The sequence below is a fragment of the Kogia breviceps genome, chromosome 17, assembly GCF_026419965.1.
Source record: "Kogia breviceps isolate mKogBre1 chromosome 17, mKogBre1 haplotype 1, whole genome shotgun sequence".
NCBI classification, from domain to species: domain Eukaryota; kingdom Metazoa; phylum Chordata; class Mammalia; order Artiodactyla; family Physeteridae; genus Kogia; species Kogia breviceps.
Window position 1 is genome coordinate 67,523,835 of NC_081326.1, and position 13,255 is coordinate 67,537,089.

Below are 13,255 nucleotides of genomic sequence, written 5' to 3' on the forward strand. Positions count from 1 at the left end.
GCCCTGGTCCGGGAAGATCCCATATGCCGCAGAGCAATTAAGCCCATGAGCCACAACTACCGAGCCTGCACACGGCAACTACTGAAGCCCACACGCCTAGATCTCATGCTCCGCAATAAGAGAAGCCACCGCAATGAGAAGCCCGCGCACGGCAACGAAGAGTAGCCGTGGCTCGCCACAACTAGAGAAAGCCTGCGCAGCAACGAAGACCCAACGCAGCCAAAAATAAATAAATAAATATTTTTAAAAATAAAAAGCTCAAATTAAAAAATAATATTAATAGAACTTCAACTTTGAAGCAGAGGTTGTAAACACAAATGGCCAAGTAGCTAATATAAAGACATAAAGAGAGCAAGATATAAAAAACCAGGATGCAATAGAGATCCACTGCAAACTAGAAAGCACACGCCCTAACTAATGGACACAGAGTCGGTTTGCCACTTAGCTTCGCCAACTGAGAGGCAGATCCATTGCTCAACTGCTGGCTAAGCTATTGATTTTTCCAAAGCAACCAAAGACTTAAAACACACACAACACAAATAATTACCAATTTTAAAACCTGGCAATTAATCAGGAATTTTTAAAAACCATGCGGCCAAACAAACCGATCTCAGGTCTAAATTTAGCTTATGAGCCCCCAATTGACTTCTATCTTACAGTACTGGTTTCCTTATCAAATAGCATGTACTCATTTAGAACGTATAACACATTTTTATGATTCAAAAAGCAAAACTATATAAAAACACGTATCAAAAACTTAAACTGAAATGTTTGAAATTTCTGACACACATCTATACCACTCCTCCCCTATGCTCCCAACTTCACGAAGTAAAGCTCTTCCAATTTACATCTTTCAAATTACACAAGCAGGCTAAACAGCTAAATCTTACCTGTTCTGCCTCCTCCTTCTCCAAGAAAAAGAACTCCAATTTTGCTTATTCACTGTATTAAAGGCACAATTCTCATCTCTGAATAATTTTTCCCATGTGAGGGAAGAAGCAGATGGTTATGAATTCTTGTGACTTAATGACTCCCTCAATAACTTCACATATAACATTAGCTTCCTATTTCTCATCTTGTACAGTTTTAGGTACATGAACCAATCATAATCAGCCATGATCTTAAGAACACAAAAATCTAAATAACCCAGGAGACCTTGGATTAGCTCCCACATATGGGAAAGGATGTGCTATGGAACTGGAGAGAAATTCCACCAAGCGGTTTCCCATAGTAGGACCCTTTAGGCTGCAAAAAATCAGAAAGTTCCTTATGGAAGTCAAAATTTGTTGAGGAAAATGGTCTAAATAAATTGAACACCTGGTTGAACAGGACGATAGAAAGATTATGCTATAATCTCATAGTCTACCAAGCTGCTTTACCTATGAAACATATAAATTTAGCAATATGAACATAAAATACTGTAAATAACTTCCAGTATCAGTAACTGTCTTTTTCACTACGCAAGTCATAATGACAAAACTTTCAACTCACCTAACCTCTGAGAAAACTCGTAAAATTTCTTTAATTTGCCTACTAGTGGGACAACTGCACCCCACGCCTTCTCTTGCAGCTTCTCATCTGCTGGGTGCTGGATGGCCTTCAAAATCCAAAGAATAAAAACAGTTAGATTTTTAAAAAATCACAACAGTATTATTTTTACATTAAAATATAGGTTTTGGCAAACACAGGAAATCCTGGTATAGTCCATGAAATTCAGAATAATGGACCCAGAAATGCTGAGAGTGGCCTTCTCAACTCCATGGATACTTTAAACCTATTACAATACATTCTTCCTTATTCTTGCAATGGATATGGATAGATGGAATAAAAAAATGACACAGTGTATGTTTGTTAGGTATATTATGCCTTGATACTTTTTAGAGACACAAAAAGAAACCAAAATGTTTCCAATATCACAGACAAGCTTTCTTAGAAATTCTTTGTTTTAAGGATTATTTTCGTAGAATAAAAGGAAACCAGAAAAGGCAGGCAATAAAGAAATAAGACCCAACTCTGGGAAAAGGCTAATAAACTTTCAATAATTCAAATTCCAGGGTCCAAACTAGTTTTTTAAAAGTTACCAAACACTGAAAAACCTAAATCAGCCTGAAAAATGTGATTCAGAAATTGTCACTTATCCCCTCCCTGTAACCACAATCCTATTCTGGAATCTAAGTTTTCTCAGGTTTTCCTGAATGAGGTGAAAAACTAGTTTCAAATGTGAAAGGGCAGAAAATAAAACATAATCTAGAGACTCTAAAATAAACATGAATATGCTCTTTCTCTGCCCAGTCTTCCAAGCCATCAGGCAATCACTTGTAAATACAGAGGGTTATTCCCAAAGAAATACATTTTCTTGCTTTCATCTTCCTTTTGCTTACAGATGCCTTTCTTCACCGTTTTTCCACACCTTGGTTTGCTTTCTCTAACATCTTCAGATGAGCTAAACACACCATCTGAAAGGTGAAACGCATAACCAACGCTGGTTTGTAACATATCAGAAATCCAAATGGCACGTTTAGATTTCCCCAAGACACTAGTACTCTGACTCCATCCATACAAAACCAAAAGATAAGAAAGCAAAATAAAACTGAAGCCAGATAGATTTAGAAGATGCTTCAAATAAATTAGCTACAAACTAAATAAATGGGCTATACATTGTTTAAGCAATTTGCTTTATAAGCTTGCCATTGTATTCAAATTTTCTTGATTTTTTAATATAAACAAATAGGAGTCTGAAATGAATCCCACTTATATGACTATCTAGAAATATTGTAATGTTAAAGAAAACCAGACATTACAACATGTAACAATCCTTATTTCACACGGTATTAATGTGACTATTTCAAAGGGACTGTGATATTATCCTGATGTATATGAAAAAATCCTTTTAGTCTCAAGTCCAGTCTCAATGGTTTCACATCAAGTAGTAAAAATTTGTTTATTACTTGGGAAATAAGCAAACAGATAGAATTTTAAAATTTATTTTCTTCTTCTCAGAAGTCTATCCAACCTTTCTTGCAAGGATCTAAAAATGATTTTCTAAATATCAACTCATTCTCATAATATAAAAATGCTCCAGCAAATGTCACCCATTTTTATAACTGAATAGAGTTAACTATTTCCTTGGCCCTGCCTTGCCTGGATTTAGAACTGAAGACACTGTCTGCTCTTTTATGACAACATTTTATGGTTCTCCTTATAACTCTGATTCTTTCTCCTCTCAGATCAGTTTTAATGCTGTTAGATAACATTTCTGGTACAGCACCCATCACAGTCCAACATGAAAAAGGGCACTTACGTAAAATGTCAATGGTGAGGTTGTCATGGAGCAAGTATTATAACTTTCATTTTCAAAAATGTTAAAACTGTTACGGATACATCAAAGCATTAGAGAAGGTTCTTATTTCCCTCTCTAGTGGTTTATTCTAGAGAATAAGCTTGTTTATTTAATAGATTATATCTTAAATCACATTTTATTCAATTTTAGAGTCATGTTTAATAAAGTACTATTTAAACAAATATATATATAATCCACATCATTAGCATAGTAATAACAGTAAACTCTCAGTCTATGTTCTATGTGTCTTTGCTGATAGATTATCTAACTTTATCCTCAAAACGACTCTATGAATTGCTTCCACATTTTCTCTATGATGAATAAGGTGGCCATAAAGGTTTTTACATTTACCTCCCTCTTGAATGATAGCATTTGGGAGAATATTTTCTAAAATTAAGTATCTGATAGAAGAGTATAAATAATTTTACAGATCTAATTTTATACCTTGCCAAACTGACCTCCAAAAAGATACCATCCTACAATACCACTTGCATTAAGACTACCTGTTTCTTCATAAACCAACCAATATTAAACTTTTAACACTTTATTACTGTACGCAGTAAAACTTCTTGACAGTGATGAGCATTTATTGTAAACCTGAACATTTTTCTATTGTGTGTTTTCTCATAGGTAGAATGGTTCTTCTACTAAGTCAATTAAGTCTTCACATTGACCTATGGCAGTTTTGGTAGTTATATCTCTTCTTTATATATTTGGTATATACTCCGCTTTTATATGTTTAGGGAACTTGAAATTCACAGAAATGGTTACATGCCTTCATTTACTGAAATCTTAAGGTTTTACTCAAGCTAATAATATTGGCAAGATTAATCTAAAGCTCTTGCATTTATTTCTTCAACAGTTACTAACTGCTTACTAAGAGGTGCTGATAACACAAAAATAAGTAAGAAACCAAGTTTCCCCTCCTCAAGCTAGCAGTACAGCAGTGGAGATACAGACATCATATATCAATGGTTTAAAAAAAGTGATGGCTACCATAAAAAAAAAACATGTGCAAGGTGCTATGGCAAAAGAGTACAGGGAAGTAGATGATTATTGGGATTTGAAGGAAGGATAGGAATTGAACAGGAAAAGAAAAAAAGAAGGGCATATTCCAGACAAAAACAAAGGCAAGTAACTACGTAAGGTAAGACATTCAGGAAACAAGCAGTCCAGTGCAGGAGAGGTAAAACATGGAATTCACATTATCTATAACTTCCCTGCTAATGATACGACCAACTGCTAATCTAAACTAGACACCATGGAATCATTTAATTTCTCCTTCTCCTTTACATTAAACATCCAGTCAATCATCCAAACCTGTGGCCCCTGGGTCCAAAACACTTAGTGACTCAGTGTCTTCAGCTGTGTGCACTTACTTCTTCCTTCACTAGTACTCCAAATGTCATTAGAGGAAACAGGTTTGATATGGTCTGTAAACCCAAGAGATCAACCCTTGAAAACCTCTGCACTGTTAGTTACAGAGAAGAATAACAGAAACAGAAGGGCAGGAAAAAATGAAGCAACAAAGTGTGAGCTATGTCTTCAAGAAATGTAATGAGAAAAAGAGAGATAAGGTCCAGAGGCCAGGGAGTTTCTTTGGGTAGTACAGGACACTTGAGTATATGTGTACATGCGCTGGGAAGGAGTCAATAAAAGAAAAAGAAAGAACATGTAATTAAGAGAAGGAAAGTAAAAGAGTAAAGTTCCAGAGGAGGGTGGAGAACAAAGGTAGAGAAGTTAGTCTTGGTAAGAAGTAGGGACAGCTTCTTCTGAAAAACAAAAACAAAAAAAACAGAAGAAATGGAAAAAAAGATGGATGGAAACCTGGATAAGTTCAGAGGTTTGGGAGAAGAAAGCTGAGGGAGACCACACCAAACATTTGCTCTGTGGTATCAAGTCATCAGACAGAGTTGAGGGGGTCCAGATCACAAGGATGGTTTCAGCTTCCTCCTAGGAAGCTTAGGAGGAGCAGAAAAATAGACCGGCAGGACAAAAAGAAGCCACAGAAAGTCTCACGTTCTCCCCTGCAAAAACAATATAAATAGCCACCATGGATACTATAAATTTTAGGTGTGAGAATAAACCAAAAAAATAAACTTGTCTTTAATATATATAAATTACATATTTATAGAACCTTGTTTTCCTTTTACCCTTGTATCACTGCAACCACTTTTGAAATAATGCAAGTGATCTTCCTTTAAATAGAATATTTAATATGCAAACAGACAATAAAGTATAGCAAATAACAGATTAAAAAGAGGGACATCGTAATTTTTAGTTTATTGGAAAATGTATAAACATGCTTCACCTCTCGTATTTCATGGCCAGCTCCTCTATATGACTGCAAGTCCTCCAAGATGCCTTCTGCATCTTTTAGTACTACATTCACCTGATTATAAATTTCCTTCTCAGACTCTGTAGGCTGGGCATCTAAATAGCAGGAAAGCACAAGAAAATTTAGAGTCACATGATTTTTTTTTTTTAGTACATGTATAATAACTCTAAGCAATGATTAATCTGATTTTCTAAAGATGACTAACATTTTTTCCAGTGCTAACTTTGCACTTCTTAGAAAAGACTGACAATTTTTCCATAGTTCCACATTTGAATAACTATCCTCAAGTCTGTAAATATCACAAAGAAGCAAGGGAACACCAAACATTACTATTTAAGTTACAAATCATGACGTGGTATATTAAACAAACAAGGATTATAATTCAAAAATTTTAATTGTGAGTGTTAATAATCACTGTTTCTACTATACGCATCACTAACAGTAATGACTGTAATGTATGAGTAATGATCTATTTTAATGCAACAGAAATGAAAGGCCTATTAATACATCTTGCTCATCTACAGTTTAAGACATAAACTATTTCCCTATAAAGTTCATTTTAATGACTGAGTTTTGATATAAAAATATTAGAAACTAAAAAAAAAAAGTTTTTAGATGCTCCCTTTTTCTAAAGACCTTTATATTCTGTACCAATGAACTTCTCTGCTGATGAACAAAAGGTCCAGATTCCTGTGCAGAGGAGTTCGAACTATGAAACTGCTCCAGAATCACTAGGCTACTAAAAACTAGATACTTAAAGATACAATAGTATCACTGAAATTTTGAAATACTAAAGCAAAAACCGAGTTCCTATACACTTGGGACTGAGTGAGAGGAAAAATGGAGAATTATACTTATAAAAAACATAATCAGGAACACAAACATATGGGCATTTCCACTACCTGTGGTGTTAGCCACAAAACATAGGTTAATAGATGAATAATTCTGGATTTCTCTCTGTTAGACTCGAGGTGACAAAAATCCCATTTTCAATACCTTGGTCATTTGTTTCTCTAAGGATAAATCTTTGTTATTCAATACACTTGATTCTTTTTGGGGGTGGGGGAGGGGAGAATTGGCTGCTCTGCGACGAAACTGAGTTTTTCATAAATCTTTCCAACTAGACTATATCCAATACTACAGATAAGGCATAAAGCACTTAAAATAATAAACATTATGATTACCATAATGTTTTAGAGAGCAACTCTGATGTCAGAATTCCTCCATGCTAACATTTTCTCTTACTCTGGAGGTAGGGGAGGCAGACCAAATTTATAATATGAATTAAGAACATTTCTGATAAATCTCTTGTTCACCAATCATATAAAACTAGTACCTAGAATTTTCTGCACATATTCCACCTCCCCATAAATACACAACGATCTATTTATTCCTTTCCTTAGAAAAATTTTACAAGCTTAGTTCACACATGAAACTAGGAGTCCAGATGCCTAAAACCTGTAACTTTATTTTGCACTTGGGGCAAGTCATAATTCAATTCCATTTATTAAACCTGCCAACTAGTCAAAAATATAGCATTTATATTTTTTTAAATCAACAAGCACAAATTTTCAAATTTTAATTTCAACATACTTAAGACATTACTACAGCAACAATAAGTAACATTCACATGCAAAGACAACTTAAGAATTTGTGTTTTCATATCTGTTCCCTTATTTTTCAAATTTCCTTTCAGAAATCATGTATTTTTTTTTAATGAAAATGTTATGACAAAATAATTATACAAGAGGAGTCAACTGAAAAATTAAAAAGACCCTGTCTGTGTCCAAAGTTATAAAGGTATTACTAGGAGCAAATACTGATATTATAGCTAAATGATTTTTTAAAAATCAGAGTTTGTCATTTGGCAGTAGTATTTTTTCACATTTAGCCAGACCATGTTCTCCAAAGTCATAGTTAGACACACACTAAAAAAAAAAAAAAAAAAAAAAAAAAGGTACACCTCATAACTTTTATACTTACACCAGATGCAGTAGAGAAAAATAGTTTTACATGCAAAACAGCAGTTTTATACTTTTCATATGGAATTGTGAAACTACAGACATAACATCAATAGTAGACACATATCATAGTTTGAATTCATGAAGTGGGAATTCATGACAAAGGACAATATTTTGACTATTATATAGTAAAAGATATTTGGGAAGTTTGAAAACACTAAACTAAGTATTTTGGGTGTGGTGACTAGCTGTTAACAGAAAAATATGACACTGAGAATTACATACAAAAGAAACATCATCAGATAGATTTAAATAGACCTTGGAAGTGGTTAATAATTATTAAAGGTTTAATAAATACCAAGAAATTTAAAAATAAAGGAGAAGATTCCAGACTCCCCTAAGGGTGGAAAGAGTACCCAGCACCACACTGATTAAACATGTTTTAGACTGTCACAGGAAAGTCACATTTATAATTTTGAAAGCTGCTGAAGACTGCTGTAGAGATGAAGACAGACAGAAAATAGCAGACAGGTAAGCACTACTTTACTGAGAGCAGCAAGTCATGCAAAAGGGTGAAATACTAGGGAGAGGAAAGGACTCCATAAAATAAAACACGTTTTTCCAAAAATGGTATCATATAATACAACCAAGACTTGTCACTTTGACTTTTCATAGCAAAAAATGAAAACTTTTATTACTTGAGGAAAAACACATCACTTAGCCGGCTAACACACAGACATTCAATTGATTGCAAAATGTATCTACTATACTACTAAGAGTAACCACAGTGATTACTCATCAAGCTTAGTTTTAAAAGCTGTTCAAGGGAAATTACAGCTTATTTCAGTTGCTCGTACTATTTGAACGTAAAATTAATTATTTTAATAAATTCACACCAGTTTCCTACAGAAGAGTCACTGAAAATAATTGCTAAAATTGAAGCTGTTATGGTACAAAAGGAGGCAAAGGATCAGCTATGAAAGGAAAAAAATTAAAAGGCAGGTAAAAATTGTAATTGTGATAAGGGGTCTGTCTGCTTTAATCTTGCATTCATTCATTAACTATTTACAGTCTATCAGTCACCACAAGTCTCATCGAGGCAGGGACCTCAATGTAGAGTACATACCACTGTACAGTATATAAACTCAGTACCTAGTAGATTTTCTATAATATTTGTTGAATGAATGAGAAGGTACAGAGATATAAATATGCCTCCAGCATGTGTTAAAGAAGGCTATTGGGCTTCCCTGGTGGCGCAGTGGTTGAGAGTCCGCCTGCCAATGCGGGGGACGCAGGTTCGTGCCCCGGTCCGGGAAGATCCCACATGCCGCGGAGCGGCCGGGCCCGTGAGCCGTGGCCGCTGAGCCTGCGCGTCCGGAGCCTGTGCTCCGCAACGGGAGAGGCCACAACAGTGAGAGGCCCACGTACCACACACACACAAAAAAAGAAGGCTATTATGCATTTTTATCTAAATAAATATAATCCTATATCATTTTAGAAAAATAAATATAAGAAAATGCCACCAGAAATTTCCAAGTATGGGGCCAAAGCAATTGAAAATACACAAAAATAAAATGGAAAAACAAAGTTAGACTAAAAGAGTTGGTATTATCAATATTTTTTGTAAATGGGGGGTAAGGGGGACAGGCAACACAAAAGACACAAGAATTAGAAGAAATGTATGACTAAGTGGAAAGGCTATAACAAAGAATCAAAGGAAGTAAGATTCATTTCTCACGTACAAATGACCACCTATACTTACTCTCCTATTTTGGCCTACCTGGAGATAACTAAATCAAGGTTAACTAATGAATACTGAACTTCTATAATTACAGAGCACTAAGCTAAGGTTGGGAGGGGACATAAAAATAAAAGTCTCTCTTCTCCCAAGAAACAATCTAGTGAACTAATAGATATAGTAGTTACTCAGGCTAAAGATCTGTCATTAGAATGACCTATAAATTAACAATGTCATTATAAAATAAGAAATTTCAAGAACTAGAAGAGGTTGTACGGGCCCCAATTCAGTGCTTTTAATATGTTGTCATTAGCATAACTGCTGCCAAACTGTATGGGGCAATTCTAGACTTACATATTAATTAAACCACTATTCTTAAAATCACATAGGTAGGGCTTCCCTGGTGGTGCAGTGGTTGAGAGCCCGCCTGCCGATGCACGGGACACGAGTTTGTGCCCCAGTCTGGGAGGATCCCACATGCCGGGGAGCGGCTGGGCCCGTGAGCCATGGCCGCTGAGCCTGCGCGTCCGGAGCCTGTGCTCCACAGCGGGAGAGGCCACAACAGTGAGAGGCCCGCGTACGGGGGGGGGGGGGGGGAATCTTATAGGTATAATTTGTTTTCAGAAAAAGGCCCTGTTTCTAGTACATCGAGTAGATAATGATGTTTCACTGAACACTGAATGTCATTTCACACCTTAAGGCTTTTTTACATGTTGCTCCTTCTTCCTAGAACATACTGCACTAAATTAGCCTGAACCATTCGAATTGACCCTTCACAACCCAACTCAAGTATCACCATCAGAAAGTCTTCCATGCCTAATCTACTCACAGCTAGGTAAAGTTAATTAATCCCCTTCCTGAACTACACCTTGAATGATGTAAATTATATAAATAGTTTGCATTTCTATCTATTCGAATGATTTGTATTTCTCTCTATTCTACTGAATTGAGAACTCCCCGAAGGCAAGGGTTGTATCTTAGCTACCTTTGCATCCCCAGTACCTACTGGCTGGCGTACAGAAGGCAAGCTGAACCGAAGAGGAAAATAGTATGTGTGTGTGCACGTAAATTAAGGGATAATGATTAAAGACCGTCCTCATTTGGTAAACTACAGGATTCCATTAAATCATAGTTTAAAATTACTAGAATAGTTAATTTTTATACAGCTTGATGCAAAATGCCAGTACATCTATCTGTCTGTATGGAACCATGGAGATGCACTGAGCTAGATTTAACCAATTAGAATGATGGAAATAGTAAAGCTAAATTATTCTGGTAACCTAAATATTATGTTCATCTAGAAATAAATAATGCAGTACTAATACTCTATTTAATAAAAGAATATGACTTTATCCTCAGTTGAATCATAATGAACTGGCAAATCAACTGTGTTGGCAATTTTGAATCTGGTATAAAACAGGTTGAAGAAAGGAAGTTTCAAGGGGTCACTATAGTAGCCTAATGATAAAATATACTTTTACAAATGCATATTTCCAAAAAGATGACAAATATTCTAATGGATGGGAGATAAAATTGATTAAGAGAACTCTGATGTTAGATTCAAAAGAAAAAATTTTTAAATGTAACTAAGAATTAACAAGGGACAAACTCTGGCCTAGTCTGCAGTTTGTTTTCACTAAATTTCATTTACAGTATACCAGTAAGTGTCAAATGAAAAGTTCTACTTTGGCTGATATAAGCAACAAATATTTAATTTACATCTGCCTTTAAGACATTAACACTTTATATGTAGCTCTTCATTGTTGGTTCTTATTGTTCTTGTTAGCAATTTTTACCTTTTCCTGCTACTAAATTGGCTATTTAAATTTTAAGGATAATGATCTAAACTCCCAAAGATTAGAAAACCAAGACCAAATAATATTATTTAAACTACAGTAAACTCACGTTTTTCACTTGACCACAACATAATGCTAGGTTTATAAAAAGATCAAGTGCCAAGTCTTGAACAAGATCTTGACTATATCAAAGCCAAGATTCTGCAAACGTAAGGAACTTGAGACAAAGAGTAAAAAGGAGACAGAATAGCAGGAAAATATACAACAGCAAGTTTGAAACAGATGCAAATAAACTAAAATACAGCTCTAATGTAAGTTGCCTCATCTGAAAGAATAATCTTCAAGTCAGCAATCTGCTCAACATCCCCAAGCTGATTAAAATTCATGCTAAACATGCATTTAAAACAGCATTGTTAAATTGTTGAGAAGGGTCAAGAAAACTACTATTCAGTAACATTGTCCCCTAAAAACCAAACAATATGGGTCCTGATATTGACATCACTACTCTTTGCTGGCCTGCATACAGTACACCCAAACTGTAACGGAACATTAATAGGAATGTCATAAAAGTAGAAAAATATCAGAGACCACAAATTATCCCATCAAATGGAGATAAGCTATAAATTAATGTGCTCATATGAACTGTCCTGGTTTAAAGAAAAAATATATGAATTATTCATAATAGAATGAATTGTATAATATCACATAAACTAAATTGAAGCTGATGGAAAAATGCAATGTCTCTCTGGATTTATTTTAAGAGATTTATTTGTTTTAAAAATCAGAAAAGGTCTTAAATTTTAAGTATTTAAAAATCTGTTCAAATGTTTTAATCTCAGATGAAAATGTGGGGGGGTGGGGGGAGAGGTCACATGATTTATAACCTAAAAGCTCTCTTTCACCCTTTCCTAACAATTTTCTAATGATGAGTTAAAATAGCAAGATTCACACTAAAACACCAATTTAATATCATTGTTCCCAATTTGACAACCAGACAAGCTAAAGCAACACTGACAGCCAAAAAAGCAAAAGCTTTTCAACATGCATAGGGATCAATGACACTTACCTGCCACTCTTAGACCATATTATAATAGGTCATGCAACATAAAACAAACAGAAGGCAAATTACTTAAAGGTCTGTGAACCCATTATTTTTCTTTTTAGAGTTAGAAAAAAAATGAATTCCTGAAATAAATACATATAATGAATTTAACCTTTCAAATTAATTATCTGCAAAGATTAAATAATTAAGGTTCACACTTACCTTTTAATATTATGCCCAAATTACTGAGCTCTGAATGGCCTTCATGAACAGATTTTGTGTTCAAAATATTTCAATAGGTACACAGAGTAACTGAAACCAAGTCAATTTTTCTCAACTGCAATAAATTTGTCCCCAAATATTGCTTCTAGTTAACAAAGCTTGAAGTAGCATTTGTCCTTTCCACCAAAATTTTTTCACAAAAATGTTTTCAGAGAAACTCAAATATTTTCATTAGAGATCTCAAATTATAAAATAATGTCCAACTAAGAAATATGAGTCTCTTACAAAAATTCAAGTAAAAACATTTTATCACAATTTAATCTATAAAATATGACTTCCAGTTCTAGAAGGCACCAGAAATTTTACTCAAACAATTCATAGCTCAGTCATGCAAAGCAAAAGTTAAAAAGATGGCAAAGTGGAAACATTCATTTAGTGCAAGACAAACGCAGTCTACTGCAGGCAAAGAAAAATAGATATAAAATCATCTTCTCACTTTCAAAATCAAGGAAAAAATTTGGCCCCTGCTCAAGGTCTGTGCATGTCAAAACTTTAAGAAGATTCCCCATGTTAAGGTACCTGTCAAGACAAGAATGAGAAAAGAGAAAATATCCCTTTATAAAAAAGAACATCTGAAATTTACTTAAAAAAAAAAACAAAAAAAAACAGTAACAGGGAAAATGTTCATTAGGCCATGAATTCGTCCTTCAGGTTACCCAGACTGTGCTCTGGCAGACAGCAAACCAGGTTCTCAAGGTGCTGATATGTAGGACCTAGAGGTGAAATGTAGTTTTCCTGTACACAATGGCACAACTGTT

The 13,255-nt window shown here is 34.7% G+C and overlaps 1 protein-coding gene across 23 annotated transcripts in view; it reads right to left on the reverse strand.

Annotated features, from left to right (window-relative positions):
• CYRIB (CYFIP related Rac1 interactor B) overlaps positions 1-13,255 on the reverse strand; it is a 156,294-nt gene that overhangs the window by 19,057 nt on the left and 123,982 nt on the right. For 14 of the 23 annotated variants that reach the window (XM_067018017.1, XM_067018021.1, XM_067018026.1 and 11 more), the window contains 3 exons: positions 12,934-13,016; positions 5,652-5,773; positions 1,492-1,597 (listed from right to left, as the gene is read on the reverse strand). In XM_067018017.1, the coding sequence (XP_066874118.1) occupies positions 1,492-1,597; positions 5,652-5,773; positions 12,934-13,006 (301 nt within the window). In that variant the 5' untranslated portion in view covers positions 13,007-13,016. The remainder of the gene's footprint in view (positions 1-1,491; positions 1,598-5,651; positions 5,774-12,933; positions 13,017-13,255) is intronic. The other 9 variants (XM_067018020.1, XM_067018032.1, XM_067018034.1 and 6 more) reach the window with 1 other exon arrangement.